Source organism: Trachurus trachurus, assembly GCF_905171665.1.
Source record: "Trachurus trachurus genome assembly, chromosome: 5".
Classification (NCBI taxonomy): Eukaryota; Metazoa; Chordata; class Actinopteri; order Carangiformes; family Carangidae; genus Trachurus; species Trachurus trachurus.
Window position 1 is genome coordinate 2,442,861 of NC_139896.1, and position 20,546 is coordinate 2,463,406.

At 40.3% G+C, this 20,546-nt stretch overlaps 1 protein-coding gene across 1 annotated transcript in view; it reads left to right on the plus strand.

The window, feature by feature from the left end:
• The window catches only part of LOC310985545 (separin-like), a gene marked incomplete at its 5' end in the record, with an annotated part of 44,431 nt that overhangs the window by 16,003 nt on the left and 7,882 nt on the right, over positions 1 to 20,546 (plus strand). Inside the window, 15 exons of the mRNA XM_083971160.1 lie at positions 656 to 796; positions 1,373 to 1,529; positions 2,244 to 2,353; positions 3,700 to 4,157; positions 4,200 to 4,448; positions 5,699 to 6,184; positions 7,306 to 7,723; positions 9,155 to 9,286; positions 10,370 to 10,583; positions 11,941 to 12,149; positions 13,955 to 14,082; positions 15,306 to 15,428; positions 17,415 to 17,564; positions 18,244 to 18,414; positions 19,808 to 19,912. Coding sequence (XP_083827286.1) covers positions 656 to 796; positions 1,373 to 1,529; positions 2,244 to 2,353; positions 3,700 to 4,157; positions 4,200 to 4,448; positions 5,699 to 6,184; positions 7,306 to 7,723; positions 9,155 to 9,286; positions 10,370 to 10,583; positions 11,941 to 12,149; positions 13,955 to 14,082; positions 15,306 to 15,428; positions 17,415 to 17,564; positions 18,244 to 18,414; positions 19,808 to 19,912 — 3,251 coding nt within the window. The remainder of the gene's footprint in view (positions 1 to 655; positions 797 to 1,372; positions 1,530 to 2,243; positions 2,354 to 3,699; positions 4,158 to 4,199; positions 4,449 to 5,698; positions 6,185 to 7,305; positions 7,724 to 9,154; positions 9,287 to 10,369; positions 10,584 to 11,940; positions 12,150 to 13,954; positions 14,083 to 15,305; positions 15,429 to 17,414; positions 17,565 to 18,243; positions 18,415 to 19,807; positions 19,913 to 20,546) is intronic.

Sequence of the window (20,546 nt, forward strand, 5' to 3'; positions counted from 1 at the left end):
GCACCACAAAAAATAAAGAGACCACTTTCACAAATGTTTCTTAAAAAGCATCTCTAACATGTACTGCACTCGTTTCATTCCAGTTTAAACACCAACACAAACACAACTCGTTCTACTTCTTTTAGACCTAAAATGTTGTTGAATGTTGAATTTGCCCTGAATTGTCCTTTAATGAGACACTGATGAGGTGGTCGATCACCTGAACCACATCTGATTTCATAGGGAGATTATAAAAAACACAGCTGATTAAACATTGACATTATCCCATCAAAACTGATTTATTAACTCTTCCTGTTAAAATATTTATGTTGTGTCGTTTAGGAAAGAATATAAACATGTTTTCTTTGCATTATTATTCAAGGTCTCAAGAGACTTAATATTTTTGGTTATTTTGACTAGTTTGTGACCTATTTTCTGCCAATAAACTCTCTAAATGACAATATTTTAATTTCAGTTTATCAATAGTTTATCAAATTAAACAGAAATGTTCATTTTACTCAAACACAAACTTATAAATAGTAAAAACCAGAGACACTCATCATTTTGAAGTGGTCTCTTCATTTTTTCCAGAGCTGCAATATATCAACATGGCTTTAATTATTTTATTATTAAGTATTTAAATCTCATCGTGTGGCTGTGTGTTTGTGTGTTTCAGGTTTCTCCAGCCCGGACTCGGCTCTGTATGAGAGTCTGAAGCTTCTCTGCAGCCTGATGGTCACGTTGGTGGGGAAAGGCCTGTACGGGACCAGCAGCAGCAGCAGCAGCAGCAGCTCTGACATTCGCTTCATCGACCAAGGTACAACAACGTCTTACTCCAGTGTTCTTACGGATCCTTAAAAAGTCTTAAAAGGCATTGAATTCATTAATCTAAAAACAAGGCCTTAATTGGCATTAAAATGTCTTAAATCAATTTTTCAAAAGTCTTAAAAATGTTAACACTTGGTAAGTGGGATTTTATGATTATAATTAGTCTCAAATCTCAAAATAATTGGTAACATTCTCACATAGAGAAGTTAGTGGCGGCCGTCAATGCTAAATCTCTCACCGCCACCAGCTCCCAAATCAGTTCCCCCCCCCCCCCCAATCATTCATGTAGCAGTCACTTTACCTTGGACCACATAGGAAAGTGGGTAAAATTGTCCCTAACCCTATGTAATAGATGTGGTGAGGTTTTTGCATTTGTGTTTATTGTGAAATTTAATTTCAAGTGGCTTTTAAAAACGTCTTAAAAAGTCTTAAATTTAAGTTGGCTTAAGCTGTAGGAACCCTGTACTCGCTTCTTAAAAAAAACAACAACCTGAAAATCCCTCACTTGCATGTTTTTATATCTTCCTCTGTCATTTATCTCCTTCTTCTTCTTGTTCTCTTGCAGGAGGAAACCTGGTGCTGAAGTGGCAGCTGCTCTCTGAGCTGCTGAGCTGCTCCATGAAGATGGTTTCTGTCCGGAGCAGCTGTGGAGCCGTTAACGACGCCAGACTTCAGTGTCTGGAGGCGCTGAAACTGGCCATCAAGCTGCAGGCGCTCAGCCAGTACGTACACACACACACACACACACACACACACACACACACACACAACGCAGACACACAAAAGGCTGAAAAAGACCATTAAAGACATTTCTACATGCAAACCAGCAGGTGGCGCCAAACGACTTCTCCCCAAGAGATTCAGAGCTTTTCTTCCTCTCTCACACACACTCGTTAGTGGGTGAAGATGTAAAAAATAGTGAAGACGAACTGTGAAAGTTACTTACAGTACACAATCTCTAAGCATATTTACAGAATCTGTAGATTTAACTGGGAGAAGTTGATATAATTTAAATGTGCAGTATGTAGAAAGTGTACTTTTATTTTACTTACTAATTAAAATGCTCACCTGCTGAGTTACACTTCATTGTCGAGCAAATTTAGATTTTATGAAATTTTTTTTACAATTTATTATAGACTGTTTATTGATTTGCTGTTTTTGTGATTTACTGGTTTTTGTATTTAAAAGGGTTCAAAAGTGTATTTACAGTTGAATTGTACAGGTGTAACTTTAAAGTGCTGTACTACCTGAATTTATTATTTTACCACATGCTCATTCAGTCATTGCTCAACTTAAAATGAACTTAAACTGTCCCAGGATGCAGCTGAATATAAACACTGTACAAGATCAATCTGTGGTTAGTTTTCTTAATGGAGTTTCATCTTTTTCTTTATACCTTTTAACTTACTCTTTATTCTCTTTACTTTTTTTTTTAGATGTGCTGAGCTGCTGGTGATGAAAGCCGAGCTGGAGCTGATGCAGGGGGAGAGAGAGGAGAGTAGAATCGATTTAGACAAAGTCAGAAACCTGCTGGAGCTCTGCACAGGTACGTGTCTGTCCTTTTTTAATGTATTTATATTGTTTTTTTGTGTATTTTAAATGTATTTTGGGCTGTGACATTGAAATTTCCCCCTGAGGGATTAATAAAGTACCTACATCTACCTTAAAAACACAGCAAACGATTCACAGAACATCTGTGACCTTCAGTGAAGTTGTGTAGCGATGATACTGTCTGTTCATGTTTTATGTTTATTATTATAAGTCAACTGAATTGTAATTTTCTGTAAATTGTGTTAAAATTTCTGTTTTGTGTTTGTGTGTTTTGAAGTTTTCATGCAGATCTCTCATCCCCAGTTTGAAATATATCAGTTTTTCTCGATTGCTAAGACACATTTCTGGAAAGCTGCTCTCCTTTTCTCTAAACTGTGAACACAAACCCCAATTGTACAAAACCTCAGACTCTTCTTGCAAAACCAAACTTTCACCTCAAAACAGTTCAATCTGGTGCTCAAACTGACTCAATCAAAATTAAAAACACTACTGAGCAGCCACTAAACACAACATAGACAAATAGAAAACACAACGCTCAGGACATGAAGCTGTAGAAATAAATGTTTATCATTCACTGTAGTTAAATACATGTTGCAAAACAAAAAACCTGTGCATTTAGCACTTCTATACTTCCCTTTCTTTCACCCTCCTCTCTCCCTCCCCACATCCATTTCATCCCCTTTTCATTCCTTCTTCTTTTTTCTTCCCAGTTCATCCCTCCCTCCCTCATCCTCTCTTCCTTCACCCTGTCGTCTCTCATCTTCTCCTCTTCCTCTCCTCCTCCTCTCCCTCCATAAATGCATGTTGCAAAACAAAACACCTGTGCATTTAGCACTTGTACATAGTGTAAAAAAAAAAACAAGTACAAAAAACAGAAATCTTGTGCATTTAGCACTTGTATGCAGTAGGCCTACATACAGTAAAAATAAAGTACAAAAATATAGAAATGAGAAGTGCATCACTCAGCCACAGCATCATTTCTCTGTACTGGATCAGGCCACAGGACTTCATCCTGAACTGGATCATATATAGTATATATGTTCCCTCACATCATTAGCCACAAGTGTGATTAATTTTGAGTTGTTGTGTTCAACTTGTGCTTTAGTTGTGTTTGACTTTTGCCACCTGTGCTCAGCATTATGCAACACAGGTGCATCACAATGAAAATGTGTTGGTGAGTTGTGTGTCTATGAAAAGTGTTCATGGTTTTGTCAAAAGAGTGACTGATTCAATCAGTGGGTTCAGGCAACTGAGTTTGAGAAAAACTGTAAATATTTAATAATATCTGTCGTGATTCTTGAGCTTCATATCAGATTTTCTTTTTTGTCTTTTTTTTTTCAGATTTTTCCGACCAGGTGCAGAAACCAGGAGTGAAAATCAAACCGAGGAAAGGTCGTCCGGCTCAGCGGTCCCAGTCTCCTCTCCGCGGCGTGGACGACGAGCTGCAGGACGTCCTCAGCACCCGGTGGATCACCTCAGAGCCCGGCGGCGTCGTGGCCTCGGCCTCGGACCCGAGCTGCTCGCCGCCTCTGAAGCCGCGGCCGCAGCGCTGGCTCTCCTCGCTGGCGCACGCCGCCGACTGTCCCTGCCCCTGCTGCTCCGAGCCGTGTCTGGGCCGCGCCACCGCCCGCTGGGCCGCCGCGCAGGCCGACCTCGTCCTGCAGCTGCAGCTCCACCCCCACGACGACGCCAAGGTCGCACCGAAGCTTCGGTCGGCGGCGTTGGCTCGCTGTAAGAGCGTCACGGCCAAGCTCGGCGCCAAACTGACGAAACTCTTCCCTCCATGTGGCTCCGATAAACTCTCTTCCTCCTCCTCTTCCTCCTCCTCCTCCTCTTTCTCTTCCTCCTCCTCCTCCCCGATGTCTAAGCCCTCGCTGATGCAGGACCTGGTCGGCCGTGTTTACCTCTCCATGGCGCTGACCGGGCTCGAGCCGCGGCTCAGCAAGGTCTGCGGCGGCGGCGTGTGGAAAGTCCTAGAAGCCGGTTTGGCGTTTGTCGATTCGTCTCCGTCGCCGGTGTTGAGGCCGGTGAGAGCAGGACTCATGGCCACTAAAGCCGTCGCGTCGCTGATCACCTTGGCCGCAAAACAGGTAGGGCCGATTCAATTCTTGTACGATTTTTTTTTTTGGATGCCGATTCGATTTAAATTGCGATTCTACGATATTGCTGGTTTTCTCGATTTTTAGTTTTAGCATTTTTAACAGCAGTGAAACAGTTGAATGATTATGATTGTCTACAGACTATTCCAGGAACCATATTTCAGTCAGTTTTTAAGATTCATTCAGCAGCAATATAGTATATGTTTACTCTCTTTTCAAAAGCCTGGACTGCATAAAAGAGTATAGAAAAAACAGACATCTGAAACCTTTCTGACAAAATGAGATCTAGACTGAGGTAAACTGCTACATTTTAACATTTATCTGCACACAAATACTGTAGGAGCCTATAAATGAACATACTCCATTATAAAGTGAACTTAAAGCAGAAGTAAGCGATATTTTTGTGTTAATATAAGTCTTAAATAGTTGTATCTTCCGACAGCAATCACTTCTATAGAGTGTTTGGTCTGAAACACGGGTCTGTCAGTCCCTCTGCTCTGCTCTGAGCCCAGGAGAAAACTTTCCTTGTATCCTACAATTTTTATCCAATGACGAGAGAGAACGGCATAAAGGGGCAGTCCTCTCTGTGTGTGCAGCCAAGGGACGCGCCTGAATGTGGTGACGTAGGGACGAGGACTGTTATGGTGCGTTCAAGGCAACTCGTAACTCTTGTTTTTCTGACCTGTGAACTCGTACCAGTTCGATCTGGTACGAGTTCACAGGTCAGAAGTTACGAGTGGCCGTTATAGTGACTTTCACCGGTAAAACAGGTCGGAAAAACACGAGTGGGTTGCCTGGAACGCTACAAAGTTGTAAGTTGTGACTTGAAGCACATTGTACAATATTTTTTAAAAAAAGCCTTTTTTTTATAATTTTTTTTTTTTGAAAATAAATGCTTTTTTTTTTTTTTTTTTTTAATTCCAAAGAAAGAAAAAAAATCTTAAAATCGAATCGAAAAATGATTTTTTTTTTTTTTTTTAATTTTTAGAAAAACAAATCTTGAAATCGATTTTCTTCTTTTTTTTTTTTTTTTCAAAAGTCGATTTTTTTTTTTAGAAAGAAAAAAAAATCTGAAAAAAATAATTATTTAGAAAATAAAATCGTTTTTTTTTTTTATTTATTTATTTTTTATTTTTTTAATTTTTTAAAATATTGTGCAATGTGCATTTTTGAAAAAAAAAATAGATTTTTTGAAAAAAAAAAAAAAAAATTGATGTGAAAATCTATTTTTTCTCCCACAGGGCTGCAACCCGGAGGAGCTCTTCTCCAACGTCTGGACCTGGACCGCACCAAAAGGCGGGAAAGATGTGAAATCGGAGCAGAAGTCGGCTCCTTCTTCGTCGTCGTCTGTGGTTAAAAAGTCTAAAGACTCGGGTAAAAACACGGACGTTCCCGACAAAACAAAGGAGCCGAAGAAGGTCAAAGCCGTCAAACCCAAGACTGAAGCGACGAGCTCCTCCAGAGCGAAGAGACCGGTTCCCATGACGCCGGTCGCCGTGAAGTCGAAACCCAAAGACCTCGGCTCCTTCGACTTCAACACCGTGGTGCCGACTCTGGCGTTCACTCCCGTTCAGAAGCTGAGGGTTAAAGCTCCGGCGTCGGGGCAGAAATCACAGAAGACGGCGTCCAAACTCGAGTTTCGTGTGTACGAGGAGCTGTCGCCGGTTCAGGAGAAAACTCAAGCTGTTCCCGCCGCTCCGAGACGCACCAAGAAATCACGTTTCAAGGTACAAATCTCATCACATGCAGGTTTTATTATTTAAAGAGGAACTATGCTACATTTTTACCTTAGTTAAACACCCAGACTTAAAGGGATAGTTCAACATTTTGGCAAATTGGCCCATTGCCATAATCCCTATAGTCATAGCAGTAGGTTCGTTACCTTTAATTGTCAGTGCAAGCTGTTTTTAGAACGGCGGAGCAGAGCCGTGAGCTGCTCAGAGCTACGTTACGGAGGCTCATTATGGGATTTCTTGGTTTCCTTCATCATCAAACTCATCAAATACACAATCCAACAACTCCACAACGCTCTGGTGGACAAGTTGTGAGCTGCACATTCACCACGCTATGAGATAATAACACAACGTTACCACACAGAGTTGTTTTAGAGGGAAATTCATGCAAAACCGCTGATGCACGTTGCCTTCAGGGACAGTTTTTCATCAACAGTCTCTGTATTTCCCTCTAAAACAACTCTGTGTGGTAACGTTGTGTTATTATCTCATAGCGTGGTGAATGTGCAGCTCACAACTTGTCCACCAGAGCGTTGTGGAGTTGTTGGATTGTGTATTTGATGAGTTTGATGATGAGGGAAACCAAGAAATCCCATAATGAGCCTCCGTAGCGTAGCTCTGAGCAGCTCACGGCTCTGCTCCGCCGTTCTAAAAATAGCTTGCAACGACAATTAAAGGTAACGAACCTACTGCTATGACTATAGGGATTATGGCAATGGGACAATTTGCCTTGAATTATCCCTTTTTTTTAAGCAGTGCAAGCAGAACATTTAGGGGCGTACACTGTGAATCAACTTGCAAAGCAAATATTTGCATGTCCTTTATTGTAATTTATGATGGGCTGCCACCTGTAATGACAGATTCCAGATTCTTTAAGCTGTCCCTTCTAAGTTTCACCGGTGTTTAAAAGAAACAAAAAACATGTAAAGTCAAAACCAATAAAAAGTAAATGACAAAAAATAAAAAATAAAAGAAACAAAAAATGCACATGGAGGAGAGGAGGGTTAGAGACACAGAGGAGGAGAGACCAGACTTGGAGAGTTCATCTTTAAAGAAACATGGTTATGAAATTATATGATATATATATATATTTTTTTTACGTTTTTTTAACACAGGTGGAGTTCAGCGATGAGAGCGACTCTGAGTCGGAGACAAAAGAGAAAACCCAGGTGGCTAAAAAGCAGCCGACCACGAGGAGAACTAAAACAACTAAAACAACAACAACAACAACAACAGCAGCAGCAGTGGATCCACCTGCAGAGAAAAAAGCTCCTCCCAAGACGAGACAAACCAGGGCGAAGAAAACCGCGGCCCTGGTCCCGACCACGTCGTCGTCCGAGGACGAGAAGAAGAAACAACCTGCGTCGACGAGACGAGGACGAAGCAGAAAGGAAACGGAGGAGGTGGAGGAGGAGGAGCCGGACAAGCTGAGGACGATCGAGGAGGAAGAGAACAACGACGACGACGTCCTGGACATCAGCATCGAGCAGCTCAGGACGTCAGACACCGAGACGGAGGGAAACGCCGCTTCAAGTAAAGATACCACACTGTGGATTTATTCTGTGTGCATGATGGGAAGTTTATTGTATCTGTGCTTAAAGGGATAGTTCACTCAAAATTGAAATTTCACTCATTATCTCCTCCCCCTCATGTCGACTAAGGGCTGGGAGAAGTTTCAGAGTCCTCCGTGGCTTCTCTGAGTTACAACGGTTGCAAATGGATACCACTTTTCTTCGTAACAAAAAGACACACCAAAAAACATCCAAATACCTCCATAGTGCTCGCGTGAGATTTGGACGGACCAGGAAGAGAAGCTTCCGCTACAAACAAGCTTGAAATATAGACTTATTAAATTTTTTTCGGGGCAATTTCGCATTTCGGGGCTTCAATACAAGAGGGACATTACATACGAGCAGCATGGAGGTATTTGGATGTTTTTTGGTGTGTCTTTTTGTTACGAAGACAGTTGGTATCCATTTGCAACCGTTATATGGACATGCACTGCTACGCCGAGACCCCCTGTAACTCAGAGAAGCCACGGAGGACTCTGAAACTTCTCCCAGCCCTTAGTCCACATGAGGGGGAGGAGATAATGAGTGAAATTTGAATTTTGGGTGAACTATCCTTTTAATTATTTGTCTTAATATTAGGGAGGAGTTTCTTCTGAGGTAGTAAAACTCAAAGTGTATGTTCAAGATTATCAACAACAAGCTAGAAGGTCATTTGTAGATTTGAGGCTGTAAAAGTAAAAAATTAAACTTTAAAGGAGCTATATGTAGGAAATGTACGACAAGTCACCAGACACTAAGGTATCATGTTCATTTGAAATATACTAATCGAATGGTGAATAGTACAGCCAGAATGGAGCATGCAAATCATGTTTTATGTTTTGATTTAGTGTTTTGGCCTGTATCACACCGTGCAATCTCCTAGTCACCAAGTCAGTAGCAGTTCAGCATCATCCAGGTTGCAAGTTCCTACTGAGCTGCAGCTACAACAAGCATTGTGGATTATTAATGTCTGACGTTAGTAACACTAAAAGACCTCGCTATGATGACAAAAGCAGAAACAAAAGCAGAATCTGCACAGGAGGAGATGAGTTAAAAAGGGAAAAGAAAAGAAAAGAGACGACTGAAAGCTGAAAGAGAGGAACTTGAGGAAGTGGCTAATTTTCCTGGACACACACCTAGCTTCTTTTTACACAATCTGTTTTCCCAGTGCATATTTACAGATTTATCAGCTTCCTTTCCTTCTATTACTACGTCGTAATGACTCCTGCAGTGTTTTGAAATCAGGCTGCAGCAGCAGTTTGGGCCACAGTCTTACATAGTACATACATACAGCTCCTTTTAATATATGAAGAATGACGGGAACTATCGATAACGGTCGTTTCAGTGTCGAGTTGTCCACCTGTATCTGGACTTTGTTGTAGTAGCAGCTCTAATGTCTTGTGTCCCGGTGCAGACGTGGACTTGGAGGTCTTGCGGAGGGATCTGTGCTGCGACCTGGAGAGAGACGACCTGTCTGAGCTGAGGAGCAGAGGTCACCTGAGAGACGGTCTACAAACTCACCTGTCTCACTCAGACACCAGGCCAGGTGAGCAGCTCTACACTTATACTACATCTTAGATCTTATTTTAGATTTTTGCCTTTAATATACCACATAAAAAATGTTTAACATGTGTTTAAGATGCTTGTGCTTGGTATTTTTTTTTCAGCACAACTTCATCTATTTGATCTGATATTTATTTTTTCAGTTTAACCTACTTCATTAACAAATTGGACCCAAAAATACATCAAATCCAAACCTTATACTCCCCCAATCCACGTCAGACGTCATCGACTGATTCAACCACTTTTTCTCGTTTTGTAAAATGACAAAAAAATGACGAATATATGGAAAGAAATGCAACGTCTGCCCCTCCCATCTCCCGAATAAATATTTATTGTACTATAAAAAACTGTCATATCTCTGGTTTTACATGATTTATCAAAGTTCTTTTTTTTTTTCGAACATGTAAAACAAAATAAGGCACAATTTCAGTTTGTTCCTTCGTCTGTAAACACCATAAATAAGCTGAAGAACAAAAATTGGAAACAAAAAAACACAAAAGCATAATCATACATATTTGAAAAGGAGTGATAAATAGCTTTGCTTATTGAATCCCACCCCTTTTCCACAAATCATAAATAAATCGAACACTTGTCCCACTTCCTTAATTGCCCCTCATTACAAAATAAAAAGTAAGTACCCATTGTTTAGTTTTTTGTTGTTCACTGTCCCTTTCGTCATGTTTTTGTTCTTCATTTTGAACTGCTTCATGATGACTGTTCCATAGTTTTACACCACATATAGACACGCAAAAACTTTTCCTTGTCTATTTTTGGTTTTGTGAAGTAAAACAATCCCCTTAAATTACTATGTTTTCCTTTCCTCTGACTAAACATGCTGTGAATGTTTCCTGGTCTTTGATTAACAATAAAAACTGGTTGAGAGTTTCAAATCCACACTTTTGAGTGACGTTGACGGCAGCGCTACACACCTAGTTTCTTATTTACGGCCATTTCAAAGCGTCAAATGATCATAAACCCCCATTTAACCTTTTTATAACATGTAACCCTTTTTATATTTTCTTACCTCAGTCTTGACCTTTTGTGTAATGAATGTGTGTATTGTCAGATGACGTGTCTCTGGAGGACGTTGAGACGTTGCTGCGCTCCGCGTGGCTCGCCCTGCACCACTTCCCCTCTCCCACCGTCTTCCCGACTCTCTCCGTTCTCCTGGCGCTGGCGCTGGGACACGACGACCCGGTGACGGCCGCCATGCTGCACGCCGAGTCGCTGGGCATCACCAGCCGCCATCGCACCGTCAGGCATTTAGCCAGTTGTCTCAAGTAAGAGCGTGTTTATTAGGGGTGGGAATCTTTTACTATCTCACGATTCGATTCGATTCTGAGTTTTGGGGCTACGATTCGATTCAAAAGGATTTGATTCCTAATGATTTCTGCTTCAGTCTGTCGGTGTTGAAGGATCCTCATGATCTACTCAGTCTGCTTTACAAGACAGAATGACTGAAGTGTCTTTTTCACATTTATTGAGTTTTAAACATTTATCCATGCTTAGTTGAAACTGTTGCATAAAACCAATATCACATATTGCTTAAGTAACAAAATTAAAAGTGCCTCTTTATTAAAAAAAAAAAAAAAAAAAACAGTGCAGTTAAACATGCTGCCTTTTAAATTCTAAGGAAATGGAGGCCGACAGCAGATTTGTTTCATTTCACATTTTATATCGATTCTCAATCGTATTAAATGAGAATTGCGATTTCTTATGTGAATCGATTTTTTGGCAGTGTTTATAGTTATAGATATTTTATTTTATAGATACAGTATTACCTTTAACTTCCATGATGATGAAAGTCACTGAGCTTTTCCGTTGCTTTGTGTGTTGTGCAGTTTTTGAAAGTCTCTTCTGTGTATTTCTTTATTTACATTTTAATTCATTTTGGCAACATTGAGCAGGACAGCGTTCCTACGCAAGTATGGAAACGTATGGAATTTGAATTTATACATTTCCAGGTCTGGATAAGTGTGGAAAATGGAAACTATTGTATGGAAATGTATTTATCTTAATACTTATCTGGGTTTGGTCTCATCTGAAGTTATTGGGTTAATTATTTTTGCTGTACCTAGCTACAGTCTCCTGGAGATTATTTGGTGACATAATAGCATACAAATTCAGAAGAACAATGAAAACAAATTGCATCATGATTTATTTACATGATACACATCTACACACAAATTATTTGAATTTATTTACCAAGAAGTCTGGAAATTACAGTCTGGAACAAGTGTAGACTTTTTGAAATTTCAAATGTGTAGGAACCCTAAAAAAACAAAATGCTTTTTTTTCTTAATAAAGTGACAAATTGTGTATAATTTGTCAAACATAGAATCGCATTGAGAAAAAGTGAATTACATTTATTCCACACTTGAGTCCAGATTTATTTATATATAATTTGTGCATTTACAATGAAATATTGTTGGAGCAAAACCTCCAGATGCCTAAAAAAAAAAAGAAGAAAGAGAGAAAAGCAAAAATAATAACTCACCAAATTTGCTAAAAAAAGAAAAGTAAGCTATTTTCCTACTCAGATATAGTCAGATTTTTATAAAATACCGGTTACACCACTTGACATTGGGTTGCATCATGTTATCACTGAGCTTCTTCTGTTTTGTACGTTTCTAACAGAAAGCTGAAGAAGTCGTCGACCGAGCTGACGGACAAGATGGACGCTCTGAGTCTGAACGAGCTCAGTCCGACCGAGTCCAGAACCTCCACGGAGCAGCAGAGGCTGGAGCAGCTGGACGACGTGTTTTCATTCCCGACGGCCGATTCCTCGTCGTTCCCTCAGAACCACTGTCAAGAGTTCACACAGACACTTCAACACCTTCCTCCAGGTGCAGTCATCAACACTTTTAACCTCATTATATCAATAAATATGAATATAAATATACAGCTCTGGAAAAAAAAATAAAGAGACCACTGCTCCAAAATGTTGTTAATAAATCAGCTTCTCTACATGTGGCAGCCATCGATTCCAGTGTCTATTGAACTCCAACACAAGCACCTCACTCTACTGAGCTGATCACCTGAACCAAATCAGATTTAATGAGGAAGAAAGATTATAAATAAATAAATAAATAAAAACACTGCTGCGATTAAAAAGTGGGATTATTCTGCCAATGTTGATTTCTAAACTCTTCGTAAGTTTAAAAAGTGGTGTTGTGTTGTTTTAAAATGAATATGAACATGTTTTCTTTGGTCTGAAAACACCAGAATTTTTTTGTTATTTTGACCTGTTGCCATTTTCTGCAAATAAATAAATAAATGCTCTAAATGACATTATTTTTATTTCCAATTTGGGAGAAGTTTTGTCAGTAGGTTATAGAATGAAACAAAAGTGTTAATTTTACCCAAACACATAGCTATGAATAGTAAAACCAGAGGAACTGATAATTTTGAAGTGGTCTCTTCATTTTTTCCAGAGCTGTGTATATATATATATATATATATATATATATATATATATATATATATATATATATATATATATATATATATATATATATATATATATATATATATATATATATATATATATATATATATATTTAAGCAATATCACACGAGAGGGAGTGCTGTTGTACTGTATATCAGCACGGCTGTGATTCGGTCGTAGGCACGAGGCCGCAGGCCGAGTGCCGCAGATAATCACACCGTGCTGATATACAGTACAACAGCACGACCTCGAGTGTGATATTGCTTTTATACAACAGTGCTACGAGCGCATTTTTAGAACAGTAATAAACTACAAGAGATTATGATTTGTTTGTTTATTTAATCATTTATTTGGCTCCGCCAACAGAAATAGTTCTGCAACTGGAAGGGAGACAAGGCTGTTGCCAGGCAACACATAAACATTTCATACTAGCTTGCTACTAGCTACAAGCTTTTCCACCGAGCTGCTTCCAGTGCTGGTTCTGGTTCTGAGCCCGTGTCTGATTAGCATCGCAGCAACAGGACCAGCATGAAGACACAGAGACGTTATCGATACCGTATTACATTTGTTCATCATCTATGTAATCAATATAAACACAGTTGAAGCTAAGTAGCTGAGCTACGTGGCTAACAACAGCTAACGCTAATATCAAAACACATCACCGTCAAAACGTAGTTGCCCCCGCGGCGATTTTTTCCCCAGCCGGGTTTAGTAGAGATTTATCTCCAATTAGACGGACCAGGTCAGGTCCAGGTTTTAATGTTCAGGTCCGTTTATAACTGTAGCAGCAGCAGCAGCAGCAACAGCAGCAGCAGAGAGATGGGGCAGCTCCTGTATGGGGAGCGTAGCTCTGACTTAGCTCATATAATACATCCATGCTTAGCTCCTGTCCAGCTGAACAGCGGAGTGATTATGTCTGTGAAAAGTCCCAGTGCTGTTATACTGTATATCAGCACTATGGAATGTCTCGTTGTCCAATCAAATTGCTCGGTTGGGACCGGTCGGAACTAACTGTTGTATAAATATATATATATATATATATATATATATATATATATATATATATATATATATATATATATATATATATATATATATATATATATATATATATATATATATATATATAATTCGTCTATAACTTGATCTGATGGTTTCATATTGAGTTGTGTTAAATCCTGTCTGTGTGTGTGTGTTGTGCAGGAGTGACGGTGTGTGTGATGTCTGTGCTGGGAGTGAAACCCGGTGAGATGGGCGACAGCGTCGTTCTAACGCGTCTGGAGAAAGGATCTGTCCCCGTCACCGTTCACATCTCCACAGCTAAACAGCAGGTGATGATTATGATGATAATAATTATTATTTTATATTATTTTGAGATGGATGATTGTGTTTTCTCTTCTAAACAAGTTTTATCAAAACAAACACAGCTCAAAATCAAGGTGAGAAAGGACCAGAATGTGAAAACTGGTAACTTGAGCAATATGGAGTCTAGGAACCACGGGAGAAAGTCTCCCAAATTAAATAAAAAAATCTTTAAAATGATGTATGTAGTGTATGTATAATGTATCATATTTTTTTGGCAATCTGATTTATTCTTTACAAAAATGACTTTTTTTTCACTGTCTGTTCCAGTGACTCAGTGTTGGCAATAATAGTGAAAACCCTAAGAATCTAAAAACAAAATGCTTTTTTTCTAAATGTGACAAATTATTAAAGCAGAAGTGAGTGATCCGGTCGTTTTCGCTAATGCTGCGTTCGAGGCAGGCTTTTGAAATCGTAAATTACAGCTTCAAGTCACAACTTACGACTTACGTTCCAGGCAACCCACTCGTGTTTTTCCGACCTGTTTTACCGGTGAAAGTCACTATAACGGCCACTCGTAACTTCTGACCGGTGAACTCGTACCAGATCGAACTGGTACCACTTCACGGTCGGGAAAAAAACGAGTTTCCTTGAACGCACCATAACAGTCCTCGTCCCTACGTCGCCACATTCACGGCGTTCCTTGGCTGCACACACAGCCCTGCATGCCGTTCTCTCTCCTCATTGGATAAAAACTGTAGGATACGATAAATGTTTTCTCTTCGGCTCAGAGCAGAGCAGAGGGACTGACAGACCCGTGTTTCAGACCAAACACTCTATGTAAGTGATTGCTGTCGGAAGATACAACTATTTAAGACTTATATTAACACAAATATATCACTTACTTCTGCTTTAAGAAAGAAACAGTGTTGCATTTTTAAACAAAAAGTGAATTACATATATTCCACGCTTGAGTCCAGATTTATTTACCTGAATATAGTCAGATTTTTATGGAAAAAATACCGGTTACACCACTTGACATTGGTTTACTTCACATCGTCGGCCCATCAGAGTTCAGAGGAGTAGAATTTAGAAATGAATTGAAATCAGTAAAAGTGCAGAGAAAGTTTCCAGATGAGTTGAGAATCAAGACATTGGAAACGTAGCAGCAGAGGAAACACGTTTGACCCCCACACAGGTAAACAACAGCGTAAATAACCCTGACTGTAACTTATCTCTCCGTGTTGTGCAGCGTCCCGTCAGCCGCCTGGTGCAGGAGATGGACGCCATCCAGGCGGAGCAGAAGGTCGTGAGCTGCGTGTCGGAGAAAGCCAAGTGGTGGGAGGGACGCCGGGCGCTGGACGCTCGAGTCGAGGTGAGTCATGATGAGAAAAGAGAAGTGAACTGGAGGGTTCAATTCACAGAAATATTTAAATGATGTTGTTGGTGTTGGCATCTTTTCTGAATATGAAACGCTGCTTTCAGGGAAACGTTATAGAGCAAACGGACACAAAACTAATCGCTATAATAAGCTCTCATTCCTGCCTACATCCATGCTCTGATTAACAAACCTGCTCAACACTAGGGCCCTAAAGCCGCCTTCTCCTTTCAGTAAGGTCACTCTTATTTCTATTTTAACTCCTATTGTACCTGCTTATCCATTTTCTGGATCATAATTGTTTTTTATGCTTTTTGGTTTTGTTTTTTATCTCTTGTCTTATGTTGAATTTATCTATATTTATCTATCTGGAAAATAGACTGCCACTGAAATGAGCATAGATTCTCATCTTATTTATTTATGATTATTTACTAATATTTGTAAATCTTGCCTTGTATTCTATTCATTCTCTCTTTTTTTCTTTTTTTTTTAAGCTAAACATTATCTTGTTTTTATGTATGCAAATGCAGGATGGAAATGACTGTTAAAATGAATCTGAATGATTCTGATTTGACATTTTAATATGAGTCTGACGCTTCTTGTGGTGTTTTAAATTATTGTCATTATTTTATCCCTGTTGGGCCCTTTACCTTTTGACTGATGTGTGCAGTTTCCACATACATGCATTCACCTGCAATAATATCTAGAGCAGGGGTGCCCAAATTCTTCTCAGTGAAGGGCCAAAAATGAATCGGGGTGGAGGGTCGCGGGCCAAAATTAAACATTCAAATTAAATATGCCTATAACATAGGTTAATTCATGGGTGCAGATCCCAGGGGGGACGGGGGAAACATGTCCCCCCCAATTTCTGAAAAACATGAATTGTCCCCCCCAATAAAAATACCCTAAATTATTTAAAATTGAACAAATGTATTTTCGGACAGGATAACTGGCATTGTAAAAACATGATCAGTTAGTTTACACAATTGGTTAGGGCTTCAAATCTTGATATTCAGCCAACCATCCATCAATTAATCATGCATAAAGTAAGATGGAGAAAAGGAAGATGGTGAGAAGAACTGGGGAAACCCTAACCCTAAAAAATAAGAACGCGATTAGACATTACATGCCTGAGACCCTTAAAATTATGATTTACTAACAGTTAGGTAAGCAGTGATACGCACTGTTGGCCGTTTAGAACGAATAAACAAGAATGGTAAGCACAATAAATGATTCCCTGTGCAATACTTTTTGAATGATATGGCAAGCCTCTACGAAGTTGTAATTTATGGTGGCATGAGTTGCATACAGGCAAAAAAAAAAAAAATCACTTTTGTGTCCCCCCCAATCCTGACATCGGACCTGCACCCCTGGGTTAATTGTGCAAAATAAACACTCATACAAAGTATTTTTTAAATAACACTACTGATTATTGTGTTTCACTGTTAAACAGGGCTCCAGACTGCCCCTAAATGGGGGCATTTTGCCCCTAAAATTTGGGACAGTGCCAGTAAATTTGTCATCTACTTGTGCATATGTGCAACCAGTGAAGTTGCCTGTCTTTTGTTTTGTAACGCTGGTGAAACATGAAAGGGGAGACTCAAAAAATCTGATGTTTGTAATTACAGGTGGCAGGTTAAGTTAGGGGCCACTGTGCTCCTAGTGAAAAATGTTAGTGTGGAGCTGCTGTTAAAACAAAGCAAAGTTACTGGTAGTCTACTGTGGTTGAGAAGGGCATTGTCTGCTACTTGTGTTGTCCCCAGAAAAGCAGAGTAGCATGTGAATTTTACATTACAGTGGGAAAATAATAGAAATTTAAAAAATTAAAAATTCAAGCATTGGCAGCGGGCCAAAAATAATCGGCCGTGGGGCCCCAAATTGGGCAGCCCTGATCTAGAGACTGGTGTAATAATCCTGCAATACTCTATATACTCCCTCCTTTTTGAGTTTATTTATATTTTTGTTTTGATTTGTTTCCTCCAGCGGCTGCTGAGGGACATGGAGGAGCTGCTGGGATGTTGGAGGAGCCTCCTCCTCCCCGTCGCCTCAGACCCACAGCTCTCGCTTCAGGCCCAGCGGCTCCACAGCGCCGCGGCCGCCAGAGGAGCGGCCTGCAGCCAGGAGATGCTCAAGGTGCGTGTGGTAACCCTTTAACGATATTTTTTATTGATTTTTTAACTTTTACAAGAAAGGGATGGATACATAATATGATCCACAGGAATGAAAAGCAAAACAAGTAGACAAACAAAACAAATGATAATAAAAAAAACAACAACCGTCAGCTCAGATCTATATAATTAGGGTTCCAGTAAGAAGAAATATACAGTATGAGCATTCAAGAAAATCCCTGCAACATTATACAAGAGACACCAGGCTCTACATACTTCAAATAGGGTTCCCAAACTTTATGGAATTGGTCTGTTCTTAAATGTAATATGCATGTAAGGTCTCTAATGGCACTAGGTCAAACACTACTCCTTGCCAGCCTTTAACAGTTGGTACCCTGTCATTGATCCATTGTAACAGAATATTCTTTCTCGCTGCATAAGTAAGTATACAGTACAGCCTCTTATTATGTTTTGATGTTAAACGACGATTTGGGAGGCCCAGTATGAGAGACACAGGGTCCATCTCCAGTTTTAAACCAAATATCTTCTCCATTTCAGATAGTAGGCTACATTAGACCAATACATTTGCAGTTTTCGACATGACCAAAAACAGTGAGTTAGGGTGCGTGTGGTAACCCTAACCTGACCTGAGAGGCAGAAACACAGCAGCTACTTGACTTCTTGTTCTCTGGGTTGTGTTTCAGGCCGTGCTCTCTGCCTCTCCTCTGCTCTCCGACGACGACCTTCACAGATTTGCTCTGGGTCTTTCTCCTCACTGGGACTCGGAGTGCGACCGGCTGCTCCACTCGGCCGTGTCCCAGCTGTCGGACAGAGACGAGCAGCCGCGCGGTCACGTCGTCCTCATTCTGGACCGGGTCGGTTTCATCGCCTCTGTCAATAATAATAATAATAATCAAAGTGTTTTTATTGAGTTTTCAGAAAGTATATCATTCATACAGAAAAACACGAACTCAAGTCCTACAGCACAATGTAAGACTAAACTATGAAACAATAACACGACATACCATAGGCCCCATCCTATTCGCCCTATACCTGCTCCCTTTAGGCTCCATTTTCCAAAAGCACAATATCTCATATCATTGCTACGCCGATGATACACAGTTATATCTCCCACTCGAACCTGGTCATAGCAACAATTCCACCTTGGAGTCCATTCTTGACTGCCTCCAAGACGTCAAACTATGGTTAGCAAATAACTATCTCCAATTAAATGATGGGAAGACAGAAGTGGTCCTTTTTGGCCCCCCAAACTCCTCCATAGGTATAACAGATCACTTAGGTCCCCTGGCGCCCAATCTTCATACCCATGCCAAAAATCTTGGGGTGATCTTCGATCATGATTTAAAATTTGATAAACAAATAAACTCTGTGGTGAAAAGTTGTTTTTTCCAACTACGAAACATTGCAAAACTTAAATCAATTCTCTCCCTCTCAGACCTTAATACAGTTACCAACGCCTTGATTACCTCCAGGCTGGATTATTGCAACTCACTTTATTTAAGTATTAGCCAGTCATCTCTATCCCGCTTACAGTTGGTTCAGAATTCTGCTGCCAGATTGCCAGGAACTAGGAGGCAAGAACACATAACACCCATACTAGCATCCCTTCATTGGCTCCCCATCAAGTACAGGACAGAGTTTAAAGTTCTTTTATTTGTTTTTCAAGCACTACATGGCCTGGCCCCCCAATACATTTGTGACCTACTCTCCCCTCTTTCCAACCCAAGGACTCTTAGATCCTCGAACCGACTGCTCCTGACCGTTCCCCGGTCTAGGCTACGAGGAAAGGGTGATCGTGCCTTTGCCATTGCAGCCCCAAGGCTATGGAACAGCCTACCCATTTCAATTAGATGTTCCTCCTCTGCAGCTGCCTTTAAGGCAAATCTAAAAACCTTTTTGTTTTCCCAGGCCTTTAAATGTCCCTGATGGTCTCAAGTGTGTGTGTCATTTTTTTTTTTTCATTCTGGCTGTCCCAGCCATGGCTATTTTGTATTTTGTACCTTGTTTGTAATTTTGTGTTCACTGAACTGTACAGCACTTTGGTCAACTTTGGTTGTTTTTAAATGTGCTTTATAAATAAATTGATTTGATTTGATACTGAAATCAGACATACCCAGACAGACAGTCTTGGATGAAAGTTATTATACAAACGGATTAGAAGATTTTCATCGCCTCTGTCAAAACCTCTCCTGTTAGGGGTTAGTCTGACCAGGTAAAATTCATCCTCCGTCCTGTTTCCCTCTGCAGTTTCTCCAGAAGTTGCCGTGGGAGAGCGTCTCCGTCTTGTCGTCTCGCTCCGTCAGTCGGATGCCGTCTCTGCACTCGCTGATCGGCCTGAGCGTCCAGAGGGAGGTGAGGTCAAACTAGTCATTTACTAACTGATGTGTTGTTAACCCTCTGAGGGCAGGTTTGGTTTTACTCGTGTCTATCTCCAGAACGCCGAATGGTAGCGACACAAATCGTTTTTTTATTGAAACCGCAGGACACTTGTATGATCACAATGTACCCTTAGTTGACCTTCTGATTGGTCTGCTGTTCCACCAATCAGAGCGCTTCTCCCCATGTCACGTGTTGCGCAACATTCTAAGGTTGGATAACTCTGGCATGAAACCCTATGAAATGAGATAGGTAGACAGCAAGTTTTTCGGCAAAAACTACTTTTTTATTTTTCAATATGGTTAAAATGTGCCTGGGTTAGAGGGTATGCACATGACGTCACGGTACTCTGAAGTCGCTGTGGAACGTCCACTGAGTGGCAAAAAGACGAGTGGCAGAGCCGCCAAAGTTTAAAAACGACGCAGTAACGAAGCAATTTCCTCCGAGCCCACACAAGTCTGACATGTGTAGCTTTGCCAGCATGTAAAGCAGCAGCATGACCTAACAGAGCTGCTAAAAATCTTGAGGATACGTCTCACTTTGACCGAGTTACATTCAAGAACCTGTTCTCAATGACGGAAAGTAAATTCACTGGAGCGGTCATTTTTTT